This window comes from Amblyomma mixtum, chromosome 4, assembly GCF_055824585.1.
Source record: "Amblyomma mixtum isolate Tamu chromosome 4, ASM5582458v1, whole genome shotgun sequence".
NCBI classification, from domain to species: Eukaryota; Metazoa; Arthropoda; class Arachnida; order Ixodida; family Ixodidae; genus Amblyomma; species Amblyomma mixtum.
The window spans coordinates 11,011,361-11,028,404 of NC_143015.1; the positions used below are offsets into that span (position 1 = coordinate 11,011,361).

Sequence of the window (17,044 nt, forward strand, 5' to 3'; positions counted from 1 at the left end):
TCTGCACAGGAAGTCACTAATGTGAAGCTTACTGCACTTCCCACCAGCGTTAAACGCCGCCTTTCAAGGCATGCATGCATTTTAATGTAACAGCGTTAAGGCTCCTGTTCTGCAGAAAATCCATTGTTTGTGAGCGAAAAATCCCTGCAAAATATTACTGTTGTTTGTATGTGATGACAACCTGCATCTGTTACATGTGTGCTTGAAGAGTCTTGTTTGCATTCAGTTGACACGAGTTGTAGTCACCACTATCTTCAGCAAGTTTGCGTGTCCTTTAATTGCTTTGTTACAGGTAATATCCTGAGCTAACCACACATCTGCAGTGCTTTTACAGAGGAAAGCCACACAATTCTGGCTCGTCACAATGACGGTTTCTGCCAGTTTCAGAACCACCAATGATCACAGCAAAAAGGTTGTGAGGATCGCATGCCAGCCATTGGCTTTAATACAACAACGGGCACTTTGACTCTTCTGCCGGAGATCACAGGGCAGCAGTCTTCCAGGGTTTCTTCAGCAAACACTTCACCAGCTGCCTTTGCACAGAGGACGAATGCTGCAAAACGGGCCTCATCAAGTGAATACTGTTCGCCATCATCAGCAAGTCCGCTATGAAAGGGACGATTCTTGCACCGACTTCTAATCAACTGTCCAGCGTTAGTTCCAGCAACCCTGTCTCCTCTCCCTGCCTGACTTCCTCCCACCCTCAGTTATCTGTGTCTGCTCTCTTGAGGAGTATCAAGAGAACACTTTTAGTGCCAAGTCATTTCACAAAACTGGATAAGGATTCATTAATACATGCCAGGCAAGTAGTACTGTCAACAGAATGTGCCTGCAGGAACTTGGGAACTCTAGTGTAGGCTCTTAGGTTCATCAAGGCACTACTCTGCTCTCCGTGCATTCTTTAACTAACAATTTCAGAATACGCTTTCCAAACGCGCAACAAAAACGTCATATTTTTGCAAGCCTGAAAATGGACGCCAACAGAGGTCTAGATAAGAGAAATTACCTTTTCAGTTCCCTGAGAGTTGCTCATAAAAAGCACCCTGAAAGAGCTGGGCTTGCATGACGCCATCCATCCAAGAGATGCATACCAATGCTTTTCCTGGTTAAACTGGTGGATGGCTCGTCGTCGGGCCTTGTACACACAAACGGTGCCTGGTGGTGGGTTCTGTGCAGTACCACATTTGGTCGTGATGCCTCTTCTGAGGAGTGCTAATGAGGTGCTTGCTGAAGAGTACAGAATTATGTACGGCATGCAAGCTGAGTTCATTCTCCCAGTAAGGTGTAGTGGAATACCAACACCATTTCACGCATTCCTTAGCTTGCTGGACATTTCACCCCAGCTCAACACAGGAGCCAGTGCCCGAACTCTTCCTCATGCCAAATTCTATCATCACCATTATCATCATCAGGCTGACTACGCCCACTGCAGGGCAAAGGCCTCTCCCATGTCTCTCCAATTAACCCTGTCCTTCGCCAGCAATGGCTAGCCACCGCATTCCCGCACACTTTTTAATCTTATCCGCCCACCTAGCTTTCTGCCGCCCCCTGCTATGCTTGCCTTCTCTTGGAATCCACTCCGTTACCCTTAAGGACCAGCGGTTATCTTGCCTTCGCATTACATGCCCTGCCCAAGCCCACTTCTTCCTCTTGATTTCAACCAGGATGTCATTAACCCGCGTTTGTTCCCTCACCCACTCCGCCCGCTTTCGATCTCTTAACGTTACACCTATCATTTTCCTTTCCATAGCTCGCTTAGCAAGCTAAGCCTTAATCTAAGTTAACTTAACCAGCAGGTGACTTATTGGGATCCATTCTATACGAACAAGTTAGGCACCATCACTAAATGTGGTGCTGGTTCACAGTGACCACCAGGTTTTTGCCAAGTCTGCGTGAAGACTGAGTGAAAAGAATCCTGTAGTTAAAGCAATCGTTAACCAAGAAAAGCACTGAGGCCCATCCATTACTGCAGTGCCATGGCTGGCATTGCTATGAGCTAGCTTATGCCTTGACATCGAAACTTTGTCCGAGCCCTACCAGAACAACACAGCGATGCTCCCTGTGCTCTAAGCTGCTCTAACATCCCCAGAAAGTGTGTGCCGTTGATTGCACGTGTGAGCATGCACTGCAGAGTAGACTAGTGGCGCCATCTCTTGTCACCGGATGGTGGGCACGGGCAGCTGCAAGCCCTCCTTGGCCTCAAAGAAGGTGTACGACAGAGTGATGTCGTTGCAGTTCTCCAGCAGGGGGTCGGCCGCATACTCGGGGTCAATGTAGAAGAACACGGGCATGTCCACCTGCAACAAGGAGGGTGGGATTGCAACCCAGCAAAATGCGAACTTCTTTAGAAGAACCGAAAACTGAGCGAGTTGGTGCATATTGAAGAAGCAAAAAACAGCGCAGCGACGACGGACAAGAGAGAAGGAAGAAGAAGACAAGCGCTGACTAACAACTGAGGTTTATTGGAAAAAAACACATGTATTAATATTTCGTTCTGTGTGTTCCTTTCTGTGTCTGCGTTTTGTTATTTCGGCTGTTCCCACCAAGAAGTATTAATACCCTCCAAAAAAAAACAACCAGGACGCATGCTAATCCGCAAACACTTCTAATCATAGGAATCAAGATACTTATAATCTCACAGTCATGGAGAAGCACCGAGGCAGTGCTTACACACGTGCCACCATTCACGTGGATGTGATATGTCTCACACAGTTCCCTGTGCCACTGGAAGGCTTTGGCCTATAGTGCACCCAGGAGCTATACTGGGCGTAGCAGCGTCGTTCTGCTCCACTGTCTCCACGTGCAAGTGCGCTGTGACGCCAGCCAACTAGGGGAGGGAGCCTCCATGTCCACCTCGCCCATCCCTATCAGGAGCCAGCTCTACACGGACTGCTTCCCGAAACTCCATCACAGGCAGACCTTCTTCCCCTCACACCCTCACAATACCCCTCTCACTGCCAGTCAGTCATACAACAGTGGCCAACCCGCCTTATACTACTCCACGGGGGAGTATTATTACCACATAACTCCACCACGTATCATTTGTTCTTCTCGAAGCCTCAGTGAGTGTTTGGAAGAACACAAAGAGCAATACAATATTGCTTATAATATAGCTTAGCATAATATAGCATAATATAGCTTAGCATTGGGAACTAGCTGTGGGGTGCTCTGTGTTCGGGCCCTCTGACTACAATTTTCACTGAGTGTGAACCACTTTTTAGGTGTGGATGGCATCAGAGTGATTTGCCCTCCCAGCTGCATATCTGACTGCCACGTGTCATTGCTACTTGTCTAAGTCTCGATGAGTTGAAGGTCAAAAATGTGGCGAGAGGTAAAACGACGTACACGAGGTTGCCAGTCACAGTACTTAGATTTGTCGCAATGAAACATGCCTGTGTTCACTTCGGTTGTACAGGCGCGGACAAACGTAAACGGAGCACGCAACTGTCTTCGAATACTTTTCAGGCGTCACCTAATTGGAAATTTCCAGCAGTGGTACGTGCATGCTGGCAGCGGAGGTTGGTGGGCTTTCTTGTAGACGAACAACGCTTCTTCATTACCAATGGAGAAAGCGTGACTGCACTTCGACCGCAATAGCGTGCTCCATTTACTTATGGCCGTGCCTGTACGGTGAAGTACTCTTTGGGCGTGGACTTAGCCTGGGTGAACAGGCATGGTGGCTTTGACAGTGCTGACTGCTATGCGTGAAACAGAGCATAGTGTTGCATAGTTACAGTTGCCCCTTTATGCATGAAGTAATGGCTGTTATTTTACCCGCATGCACATCACCAGTGCCGGGCAGTGCTTACCTCTTCATGTGGGTTGAGGCGCTGCTCCTCAAAACAGAAGCACTGGAAGGGAAGCCACACATTCGTTAGTTTGGGCATCTAAAAAGGAGAAAAACAAACTTGCTCTGCCAGTCAGTAAGAACTCGACTGAAAGCAAAAGTCAACACACTACAGGCAATAGGCCAGTCACGGCACACTCTCTCACGTCACAGGTGCACCACAATACACACATGCACACGTTTTTCTCAATATATGTTGCCTCACTATATGTGAGTGTGAGGGACAGTCTTTCTTCCTTTTTGAATAAAAAAAATAAAGCCTCAAAACATTTCCCGTAAGCCTGCCTACCAACCCAGCTCTCCATGCTAGTTATGCTCCTAGCAAAGGGACATCTGGTATACGATTTCAAAAGTAACCCGTAAGTCACAGTTTTGTGTATGAAAAGCAAATAGGCATACTACAGTCGAACCGGGATATAATGAATATGGATATTATGAATTAGTGGCTATATTGAACTCTTCCCAAATATTTCTTAGTGATGCATGTAATTTTACTTATAAATTCAACACAGTGCCCAAAAAACGGATACACTGAACTCCTCAATGTCAAGTTTTGTTTTGTTTTATGGGGGTTTAATATCCGAAAGTGACTCCGGCTATGAGGGACGCCGTAGTAAAAAAGTTCAGGAAATTTCGACCACCTGGGCCTCTTTAACATGCACTGACGTCGCACAGTACACGACCCTCTAGAATTTCACCTCCAAAGAAATTTGACCACCGCGGCCGGGATTGAACCCGCGTTTTCCGGGCCAGCAGCCAAGCGCCGTAGCCACTGAGCCACCACGGCGGGGCTCAATGTCAAGTGGTGTTGCTCGAACGACAGGTCGCAGGCTTCGCCACACTACACAAGTGACTAGTGGTGGTGTGGCAAGCATCCGCTTCAAGCTTTGCACTTTTATCTTGCACTAGAGTCACCAGATAAACCGGCACGATATTGCACCCCTCTTCCCCACGCCGCTGGGCTTGGAAGGACTATGGCTGCCGCTGCTTCATGTTGCTGAAGCAGCCAACACCATCAGTTGCAAGGACATTCCATAAAGTGGCGGGCTTCCAAAGCCTCCGGGCTTTCCTCCAGAACTACCACACATCCGCAAGGTGTTCTTTGAACGAGTTAAAAAAATGATTCTTTCCGATTTATTCCGAGTTCACGTTATCTCCAAGGTTGCCTATACCAACTACTCAGAAGTTAAATTTATCACTTAGTCAAATGTTTAAGGGAATCCCCCAAGGTGGAGTAGATTTGTGCTAAGGGAGTAATTACTCATGGACATCCACCCGAGCGCAGCCATACGGCTTCAAAGGAAAGCTATACAGCTTTCTCAGAAACTTCGCAGTTAAAGAAAAATGCGTCCTGGTCCGGGGTTCAAACCCGGGACCACCGCTACCAGCTGAGCTAACCGGGACGGCAAGCTTATGGTAGGGCGAGAGTGAATTGATCAATAACTCGAAGTGGGAACTGTGTTGGTCAAATGTTTAGGGGAACCAGGAACCCCGGACCAGGACGAATTTTTCTTTAACTGCGAAGTTTCTGAGAAAGCTGTATAGCTTTCCTTTGTAGCCGTATGGCTGCGCTCGGGTGGATGTCAGTGAGTAATTAATCCCTTATTACAATTTATCACTTATAATAACACTGCTGTGAAGTCGGACACACAAGGTAATCACGGATACAAAGATAGCGCTGAGAATGTCAGTCAGGGCAGCCATGAAGCTTCCAAATTCAGTGTGGGGAGAGGAGAATCGCAGTACTCTGAAAATTTTTCCAGTGATTCTTCTGGCACTTGCCAACAATGGCATGGAGGGTTGGAAGCCAGGCGCACGGCACTTGTTCACGCCTCTCGCAACAGCCAACAGCACCTTAGAGCCAGTGAGATTATTGGTATTAGTCTTGCAGTAATCATGACTGCGCTCATACCAGCAGTCATGGAGATGGTGAAAACGGCGATAGCTTTCACTCTGACGTGTCATTTTCTATGCAACACGGCTGCAATGCAGGGAAGGCATCCTAGTTTGCTCTTGACCTGCCGCTGGTGTGTGCTGGCGACGCTGTGCAAGGAAGCAAAGATAACTGGTGCTTGGTTTTTAGTAGCCACCAGACCGCCCCGAGCACCATCGAAACAGTGCTAAAACCTTGGCAAAGATCTCCCCATTTCCTAAGTAAAGGTCGCCATCGCAGCCGTCTCTTCACTCACTAAGTGCACTGCTTTTGCGTGCATTTTTCACGAAATTTTACTACTACAAATTTCAGGTATATCAAACTATTTTATGATTTCTTACCTTTTAGCTATATCGGTTTATTGGTTTATTGGAGTTTAATGTCCCAAAGCAACTCAGGCTATGAGGGGTGCTGTAGCAAAGTTCTCCGGATAATTTCAACCACCTGGGGCTAGAATTTCGCCCCCATCGAAATTGAGCCACAGCGGTAAGGATCGAACCCGGGTCTTTCGGGCCAGCAGCCGAGCGCCATAACCACTGAGCCACCGCGGTGGGGCCTTTTAGCTATATCAATGCTTGACTGTAAAAACACGCATAAAAAAAAAGAATGATTTCAAGAGAACACTGCACCATCAAAAGTGCAAGTTGAGCCAAGTGCTCCCATGCAAAGGTCATCATCATCAGCAGGAATTTTCCTCATGCACTGGACTGCGGTAACAGACAGAGAAATTGTTCTAAAAAAAAAAAAAAGAAGAAATGTATGAGCTAATTGGGGTAACACATAACATGCGCACCAGTAACAACTGCACACAGCACTGTATCATGAATGCTACAAAATATACAAGAAGGGACTGTAGGCCATAAAAGGGGTGGGGAAAGTCACAATCCAAGTAGCTCACCAACAAAGATTACACTCAATTCACAGTATAGGACAGGGGTTCTAAAACTGGGCTTTGTGAAAACTTTCGTTTCTTTGGAGTGCTCTGTGGGCGCTGCAAGCACCTACACCCATGCATGTCTCAAGCCCCACCTTTCCTTTAACCACTTTATTTTGGGGACTACGTAATTACATTGTAGCTGCTCACTGTCCCACCAGACTGTTCCACCATTGTTCTTTTTATTTTATATATTTAAATATACTGTCAATCCCCCAAGGGATTGTAACAGGGGTGGGTACAAGAAAAAAAAGAAATTTTACAGTATTGGCAACAAAAAATTATACCAGAGACAGAGCGGCACAATCGACTGATCACATTATTAGAGGACGTGTCTAAGGATAAGTACAAGGAATTGGAGAGGCAACACATAATACTTACTGTGTCTCAAAATACATATATAACAATGGTAAGTACACAATTTGTAAAATTACGATCATAAAATACATCCAAGAAATGAAACACAAAACACTTAAAGAAAAATGATCAATGCAATAACGACACAGATATCATACAATAGTTTTACTCTGCGTTTGGCCACAATAGCACTTCTTCTACAAGCTGGGTAAACATATCAGGTGAGCTCTGTTGTGTAATTACTGGATCAAGTTTGTTCCACTCGCGCACTGCGACAGGAAAAAAAAGGAGTAGAGATAGGCGTTGTTTTTACACGAGAATTCCTGAAGCGTGAGCAACTTTTTTAGAGGCCTTGTGCATCTGCATGCTTTTTATATTTGCAGACATGTTAGGTGGGAAAGGATGAAAACCAAAACATGCGGAGTTCCTCAATGCCTGCTGGAAGCAGCTGGGGTTCTCCGAGGCTGAAAAGCCTGAGAAAATCAGGAAGCAGAAAGACTAAAACGGGACATCCAAGGATAACCTCTGAGAAAGACCAAAACGGGACATCCAGGGATATCCTCTGATGACCCAGGGTGCACACAGAGATCACTTGCCTGGATCTTGTTGAAGTATTTTCCTGCCTCGAAGGGCAGGATGTTGTACGTTGCAATGCCGTCCACGGGCTTGTCACCGGGATTGCGGGCGGTGTAGAAGGCCAGCACCGTCTCACCTGGAGTCACCTGTTATACACCAGAGCACGTTCCAGTTGGTACATTTTGCACCAGTGGGCACAGCCTCCATGGTGGTAAAACAATTAGGCTCGCAACAAGGTGAATGATGGTTTCATTTATTTTGTTTGGAACATACAAGGAGAAAAATTCAGGGGGCACTTTGGCCCTCCAAAGTGCTGCAAGGCGAAAGCCTTTCCTGGTGCACTGTTTGGCATTGATTTCTTTTCTTTTTATTTTGTCTTAATTTTCATTGCTTTATTTAAATTTTTTTCTTCTTTAATTTTCTATATTTTTATCTATTTGGATCTTTTATTTTCCTCAACTTTTTTGTTTTTTCTTATTTTTTTAGTTACGTGGGTGACCTCATTGCTCCGAATCCACACACTCTGACGTCATAGCCATTTCGACCAACCGAAAAGTGTGCCACCTCTGCTGACAACCTTCTGTCGACAACGATGAGGCATTAAAGGCTTTCGCCTTAAAACTTGGATCTGGGCACCCAGCAATGTAATCTGAACGAACAAACGTAGTGTTTAAAACAGGACACAGAAAGATGAGGACAGGACGGGGCTACCTAGCAATGTGCTAGTTCAGGCCCCTGCAGTAAGTGTACAACAAAACATACCCAGCTCGAGAGGACATAGCAGTAGCGCTAAAAAACAAGGACGACAGGGCAGACGAAGGCAACACAGGCGCTAGACATCAACTGACTTTATTCTCGAGAACAACCACGAACTTATAGGCGACCATCAGGAGCATAAAAAAAAAATCAACAATTGAATCGCATGCGTGACGGATTTTTTTTTTTTATGCTGCTCATTGTCGCCTATAAATTTGTTGTGGTTCTCGAGAATAAAGTCAGTTGATGTCTAGCGCCTGTGTTGTCTTTCTCTACCCTGTCGTCCTTGTTTTTTAGCGCTACTACTATGTCCTCTCAATCCAAACACCAACTAGCCCAGCTTTCTGCCTTAAATACGTACCCAGCTGCCAGTGACCAACAACTGGTTTGGTTTGGTTTATGGGGTTTAACGTCCCAAAGCGACTCAGGCTATGAGAGACGCCGTAGTGGAGGGCTCCGGAAATTTCGACCACCTGGGGTTCTTTAACGTGCACTGACATCGCACAGTACACGAGCCTCTAGAATTTAGCCTTCATCGAAATTCAACCGCCGCGGCCGGGATCGAACCCGCGTCTTTCGGGTCAGCAGCCGAGCACCATAGCCACTGAGCTACCACGGCGGCTGTGACCAACAACTACAAAGTATTTGTATTCTTGTGCATGCATAAAAAAACGAGTTATTGGGAGAAAATATTACATTGAATTAACATCACCGGATATGCAACAGGAAAACAAAGAAGACATTCTTTACTTAGTCAAATGTGTGAAAAGTGCATAAACACAGTGAGAAGAATAAAACTTAAAAATATTCAGATAACATTAAATTTTCGCAAGAACCTGAAAATTACAGCTGGTAATTATACCATTTAATGAACGAGAAAAACTGTGACCGGGCACATGGAGATGGTTGCCCCTTTCTGACACCTGACACAGGGTGGCACTGGAAACGCGACACACACACCTAGCTAGTGTCCCCGGAGTCACCGCTTAAAAGCAACAGCCACGCAATGACGCAATCACTATTAAAACCAGTTGTCAGAGGTCCCACACACAGGTCCCATACCCAACAAATGTGCTCACTCCAAGTGTAGGTTGACTCCCCCAATTTCCAATGGCCACTTTTGAGAAACGTCAATACAGCTTTGACGTGGGCCTCAGAATCAGCACACGGCTATGCTACATGCACACGATTCAGTGCATTGGTTCTTTAAGTTCATCTTGACATCGATGCTGTTATGGCCTTTTCTTGTTTTTTCAAAAACCTTTCTGTGCATATGCAGTGCTTAAAGTCTGTCTTCGCCGAGAGGTCTCTACAGTAGCATACAACTTAAAAAAAAAAAAAAACAGCAGTTGCTAACACTGGGCTGCGGTCCGCAGCATCCTGTATTACTCCACTGGCCAATTGCAACAGTAGACGAACACTATATCAAACAATCCACATATGAAAATTTTAGAGCTCATAATTCTTTTTCTTGTGACTAGCTTCTTCTTTAGGTAACAATAAACGTTTAAGCAGCGGACCACTTTTTTGTCGTGGAGGAATTCTGTGCGCGGAGGCTGAATGTGGGCGGAGCTTCGCTGCAGACTTAAGTTGTATCCGACTATAGTGATTCGAGCACAGGTGGAGAGGGAAATAAAGAGGGAAAGTAGCTGGTGGCCTGTTTTACATAAGTTTTTGTACAAGGGGAGAAATCATTTCTATTAAAGGTCATTGTTTGCTCGCTTTATCACACAGAGCTAACACAAATGATCCCCATGCCGTGTCAGTGTGCTTGTTGTTGTTGTGCAGCCTCAGAGCTGAGTGGCCAGCTCTGGACTGGCTTATGCTGCGAAGGGCCCAGGGCCGGCTTGCACGAAACAAATAAGACCGGCTTATTTCCAGTCTAATCTTATTCACGGTCTAAAAGCTCTCTCGGTTTTGAAGAAAGGAAAGGCGCATAGCTGGTTCATTTTGTCAGTGGACACCTCAAATGCACCACGAACTCCGACTGAAAGTTTGGTAACTCAATGTTTTAGTCGGCGTTCGTGCACACTTGAGGCACTCACCAACAAAGTGAACCATCTATGCGCCTTTCCTTTCTTCAAAACCGAGAGAGCTTTTAGACCGCGAATAAGATTAGACTGGAAATAAGCCGGTCTTATTTGTTTCGTGCAAGCTGGCCCTGGTTTTCCTTTTTCTTCCACTCTTTGTGTAGCGCTGCCAACTTTGTATTTTTCTCCTTCCTGGGTTTTTACGAAAGGTGTCAATCATGCTTACTAAAACCACAGTGAAATTTTTGAAACGATAGAGAACAAATATTCCGACTACCGCTGACAAGCATAAAAAAAATGGTTGCCTGGTCCAGGTTTATGCAGTTCCTACATTCTAGCACGGGTGTGGAGGGTCTGGATCCCTTGTCAATACTGAGGGGTGTGAGACCACTCGAGACCCCCCTGACTTTAAGCCCTCTACACGCATAGCATAGGAGGAGGCAAAACATGGCAGTCTTAAAACATGCTCTTATTAGCACTGTAGCTATTTGGCTGCAAGTCTTGAGCAGCCCACTGCTACGATTACATAACCTGTAACGGTGGTGGTCAGCCTGTGCAGAAGCTGCGGCGACCTGGAGAAATTCAGTGTACACAAACAATTTCACAGCAGTATGCACCACAATGGCCACGCACATTTTTGAGCAGGACTCAGCAAACAAGGGCTACACTGTAGATGAACTGCAGATTGGGCTAGTTGGTGTAGATTCATAGTGGTGGTTCAACAGTGCAAACACACACAGACCAAGGCTGAGACAAGTTCAGCGCTAGTGTGTGTGTGTGTCTTGTCTCCTTCTTGGTCTGTGGGTGTGTTTGCGCGGCTGAACCACCATTATGATGGCATACACAATAATTAAGCTTTTGGGCTGCAAAAAAAAGAAAAAAAAGCGGGGCTAAGCATCCATCCCGAGGAGGAGTGAGTGCGCAAGGTGCACCCACCACAATGTCCAGCTGGCGTGGTCTGAAGTTCCAGCGCAGTCCAGAGCCCGTGTCTGCCGCAAAGGTGACCCTGATCTGGCGGTGGCCCACCTTGCTCATCTTCTCAATCTTCTCACTCGCCTCCGTGGCAAAGGCCTGGCCGCCCCTGCCGGTCGACTGGAATGGAGGGAAGGACACCTTCATCATCATCATCATCAGCCTGACTACGCCCACTGCAGGGCAAAGGCCTCTCCCATGTGTCTCCAGTCAACCCTGTTCTCTCTCCAACTAACCCTGTCCTTCGCCAGTTCCCGCAAATTTCTTAATCTCATCTGCCCGCCTAACTTTCTGCCGTCCCCTGCTACGCTTGCATTCTCTGGGAATCCACTCCGTTACCCTTAAAGGGGCCCAGAAACACAATCTTAGTTAACTGTTTTGCCTGTTGATTGCATACAGTGAGTTGTAATGGTGCTATTAGCATCGGTAATACCGCGTATATTCCATTTTTTAATATTTTAATGTCCTCCCAAAAACAACTTCATGGCTCGGATGGTGTCGCCACACAGTGGCGGGTTTTTAGCAGCGGATATGACATCACCTGGCGCGAGCTTGATGATCGGACAAACAGTAAATATACTGCAAATTGTGTGAATAAATAGACACATTTTGCACCTGTCTGCGTTTTATATTAGATCAACAAAGACAACTTATTTGTCTTAGATAAAAGCCCTGCAAAGCAAGTAAAATAAAAATACACCACCAGGGGCGCTCTGGCATGGAAACAACGCTGCCAGTCTAAGCAAAAACGAGTTGCAGGGAGCAGGCAACCATGGAGTACAAACTTCCGCGACGTGCTCTGGCTGGCTGTTTTGATTGGTTGCGCCAGGTGCCGTCATTGGGAGAGCGAAATAGAAGTGGGAAGCCCCGCCAAAATCGAGTTGAGGGCAGCGTTTTGTTTGCTTGTATTTTGAAATTTCTCCACTGAATAACTCCTGTTCCTGTGCATCGATTCCTGTAATTCTTTTTAAGTCAGCATCTGTGTGACATAAAGAACCCACCTGAAGTATAGCCGGTATCCCCCCAAGCAGTGTTTCGCAGCCCCTTTAAGGACCAGCGGTTATCTTGCCTTCGCATTACATGCCCTGCCCAGGCCCACTTCTTCCTCTTGATTTCAACTAGGATATCATTAAAGCGCGTTTGTTCTCTCACCCACTCCGCCCTCTTCCGATCTCTTAATGTTACACCTATCACAGTCTAGCAAGAGAGCAGCAGTTCGCAATTGGTGGCGCGGTGCTAGAAGTAGTGAGGGAATATGTCTATTTAGGGCAGGTAGTGACAGCTGATCCGGATCATGAGAGGGAAATAACTAGAAGAATAAGAATGGGGTGGAGCGCTTATATGGCAGGTTCTCTCCGATCATGAATGGCGTGTACCTATATACCTCAAGAGAAAAGTATACAACAGCTGTATCTTACCGGTACTCACCTATGGGGCAGAAACGTGGAGGCTAACAAAGAGGGTTCAGCTTAAGTCAAGGACAACGCAGCGAGCTATGGAAAGAAAAATGATAGGTGTAACGTTAAGAGATCGGAAGTGGGCGGAGTGGGTGAGGGAACAAACAGAGGTTAATGACATCCCATTCGAAATCAAGAGGGAGAAGTGGGCTTGAACAGGGCATGTAATGCGAAGGCAAGGTAACCACTGGTCCTTAAGGGTAACACAGTGGATTCCAAGAAAAGGCAAGCGTAGCAGGCGGCGGCAGAAAGTTAGGTGGGTGGATGAGATAAAGAAATTTGCAGGAACACGGTGGCCACAACTGGCGAAGGACAGGGTTAATTGGAGAGATGTGGGGGAGGCCTTTGCCCTGCAGTAGGCATAGTAAGGCTGATGATGATGATGGACGGATAAACAAATGGCAACAGGTTTTACCCACAGTACACAGGGCTGAAATGGTGCCATTCACTGGTAAAATTGGCGACAAAACCATGAAGCCACAAGTTATCGTGGATTACCACCATACAATGGAAGGAGTTGACAGGGCAGATCGGATGCTATCCAGCTACTCAGTGCAACGGAAGCGAAAGATTTCATACAAGATCTTCCAACAATAACTGGATGAGACGACCTACCAACCTACATTTCATTCGTCCTATACCAGAAAGGAGGAGGCAGAACTGGAGTACTGGCTGCAACTTGTTGAGGAGATCATCCGCAAGTGCTCAAATAATGGCGGTACCAAGAGGAAATGGCAGCCAGGACATGCATGAACTTGAAGTGGTTTGCTCACTTTCTGTCGCACATCCCACCAACAGAGAAGAAAGAACCGGCACGCTGCTGTGTAGTGTGCTACATGAAACGAGATGCAAATGGGAAAAACATACGCAAGGAAGGATCTGGTACAGGTGATGCCAGAAGGCCCTCTGCGCAGTGCTTTGAACGCTACCACACGGATGGTGGTCTCATGTACTTTCAAGGGAACTATGGAACAGTGGTGCATTTTGTGCACGGCAATTCAGAGCCAGCTCTTGCTTTCTGGAGTTTCAGGAATTCATTTATTCACTTCAGAATACACCTCAAAGGCCCCAGGTATGGGGCATTACACGAGAGAGCGAGGAATGACCAATAAAACTATCATCTGCCATAAAATTTTTTCGAAAATATTTTTCTGTTTCAAACATGTTGCTGAAGCATTTCACGTAATAAAAAAATTGTCAATTTTGGATGATAATTTTTTTGTTTAATGAGCCCTTAAGGGGTTAATGAAAGAGCTAGAGAGCACTTCAGTCAAGTCAAGGAAGGAAAGAGCAGACAGACATCTTGTCGTTTGGTGTATAGAGTGCAAATGCAAACCTATCTGTTGAAAAATGAAATTTCTTTGGTGCGCAAAAGACCAGATGGAAGGTGATTATCGAGGCGTTATATCAGAAAAGCGGGCAGTCGATGTGTAAGCAAACAGTCACTGTTATTGCGTGATAATGAAGTTGCAATCATGGAAAACTGCGACTGATTTCCATGTGGCAATCATCGGACTGTAGTAATAATAATAATAATGGTTTATTTTGTCCAATTGCTTACAAAGCGTACATTCCCGCACCGCTTAAGCACTGTTGTGCTTGTCTGCGGTGCCGGCAGCCTGCGAAATACACGTTTTCTTGGTACCTTTCGTGGAACTAAATCACTAGCTTGACAATCTTATCAAAGCACAACATAAAAACAAGCGCACATGTTACCGTCGTCGCTATCTGGACAGCGGAAATTTCTTGACTAAAGCACAAGATCATTCACTGTTTTTGTACACAGGCGCGACATTTCACCATCGTTAGTCTGTGGACAGATTGAATTTTGTTAGTAACTAAAGAATTGGGCAAGCATACACAGATACACTGCATCTCCTCTACGACATGGGGAAATTCCATAAACAAACAAAGTAAAAAGGCCATTATATATATTTACACCTCTAGACACTTGAATAAAGAAAATGAAATAGTGAATGTGGAAATATACAACGTAACACATATACAGCATTTAATGCTAAGGTGCAAACATTTTTATAGATTTTTAAGGAAAATATCCTTTAGTACTCGTTTTACCTTTTTTATCGATGTATGGTTGATCTCGACATCGGACAGTTTATTGAATAATGCAGGCACATAGTAAGCTCTGCACCATTTGCCATACTTCGTGTAAATTCTGGGGGTGCTGAATCGTTCTATGTTTCTTAAGGTGAACTTGCTTTGAGGCTTCTCTGACTTAAACATATTGTCGTAATAGAACCTGGTATAGATAGTGTAGTTCTGGAATTCTTCAAATGGTAGTAGGTCTCCTGCTCTGTACAGGTCTTTTTTCTCTTTACCCTCTAATAGCACACCATACAAGACATTTTGAACACATTTATAAATTATGCCGGTAATTTTCTTTTTTAGTGTTTCTGAGCAAAACTCGTACAGTGTAATACCATACCGTAACTGTGCTTCCCCCAAGGACTGGTATACCACTCTTCTTATGTTGACAGTTGTGCAGCTTTTTATATGATACATCTGTTGGCTTTTCCAATAACTGTTGGCTTTTTGAATTCAATTTCAAATGGAAGTGCAGCGCTCGTCCTGCCATGTTTGCGACGTCTTTGCGTCCCCGTTTATTCTTCGCTGTGAATGTTTCTGACATGGGCGCCTGGAAAAAGACGAAGGCACAGTTCAGGCCATCGGCTGCACTCTGATGCGGTTTGCCGCCTTAAATGAGGGACCTCCGGTGAACGAGGAGGGCCCGTTCAGTGCGATTACCCGCCGCTATGACGTCACACCAGCGGCTTCAGTCCCACTTGCGTCCCTCTGGAGTGTCGAAAAGATACAACCACCCACAGACTTAACACGAATGATGGAACGCATGGCCTGGACTGCTGTCAGCGCCACGAAGCGATAGTCATCGGGTGCGGTATGGTAGATAATGCTCTCGGTATGGTTCCGGTGGCTGAAGATAGGTGGTGCGAACCGCGGCAGTTTAGCGCGCAATTTTTGATTCCCGCGATAAGAAAACTGCAAAGAGTGTTGCCGGGGCCGTGGAGGCCGCATAGGCGAGCGAAAAGCGCAGAAACGCCCCTCTGACGAACGCGCTGTCCACGCGGCGATCAGGCAGAGGCGAAAAAGCAGTCAAAGCGAGCTGCGCACCGGCTATCGTCAGCCACCGTAAACATACCAAGAGCATTATCCCGCACCGATGACTACCGCTTCGTGGCGCTGACGGTAGTCCAGGCCACGCGTTCCGTCATTCGTGTTGAGTCTGTGGGTGATTGTACTGCGGCAGAGTGCGCTACCGTGGCTCTGTCGATTCCCCGAACCCAGTATTTATTGATCTCTTCGATAGGACCCGAACACTCACGTCGGTCATATCGCACGTCTGCCGTGAGAAACCATCTCGCAAGCTGATTGCTGAATTGTCAGAATTGATTTTGCTTTTTCTTCCAAAGGGGCCACGGAGCCGGTCGGCATTAGATGCAGTTGTCACGCGCGAGCATTGATCTCGTGGGCACCGTCTTTAGCCGGTGCCCGGCGAATAATCATAGAACAGAGCGCCATAGCGGTAAACTACTGGCCGTGCTCGGCAACTATCGCCCGCGGAAACAGTTTCACACGACACATAATGAACTACTGGGTCGATCTCTCAGAAGAAGAGCCAGACTGAATGACCTCGTCCCGCAGGCACTCGCGTATACGCCTCCCTCCCGGCAGCTCACCTGACAGTACATCCTGTAGAGGGGCACCGCGGCGTAGCTGAGTCCCCCAACGAGCACGGTCATCGACGTCACGTACATGAGAACCGTTCGGTTCTTGTGCTCTGGGGAGCCGCCGCCGTGCAGGCGCCGCAAGAAGCATGGCGAGGTGATCACACGCTTCAGCCTCTCGGGACGGAGCGCCGACCGCAACAGGTAGTACGCGCACATGCTCATAATGCTACACCGACAGGCCTCCTAAAGCGCATTGTCTGTCCATGGCCCACACTGCGCCCCGCAGTTCCTGATCACCTGGTTACCATCACAGCGAAAAGTTCGCGAAACTAACCACGCCGCAAAGAGTTACCCTTGGAGACGGACTCGCGCTGCAAAAATCGTGGCTTTGCACCTGGCTTGGATCTGTCCGTCTTTCTCTAGTTTTGGATTAAGAAAGTACCTGCAACAATAAAGAAAAAGTATTTTAACTTAT

General features: G+C 46.5%; 1 protein-coding gene across 1 annotated transcript; it reads right to left on the reverse strand.

Moving 5' to 3' along the window:
* Window positions 1-413: 413 nt before the first annotated feature.
* On the reverse strand, window positions 414-16,948 carry Cox11 (Cytochrome c oxidase copper chaperone COX11). The gene is made up of 5 exons (XM_089586191.1): window positions 16,579-16,948; window positions 11,370-11,525; window positions 7,668-7,793; window positions 3,810-3,851; window positions 414-2,297 (listed from the first exon to the last, which is right to left on the reverse strand). Exons 1-5 carry the CDS (start codon window positions 16,789-16,791, stop codon window positions 2,157-2,159), a joined length of 678 nt encoding a protein of 225 aa, XP_089442317.1. The 5' UTR covers window positions 16,792-16,948; the 3' UTR covers window positions 414-2,156.
* Window positions 16,949-17,044: the final 96 nt, after the last annotated feature.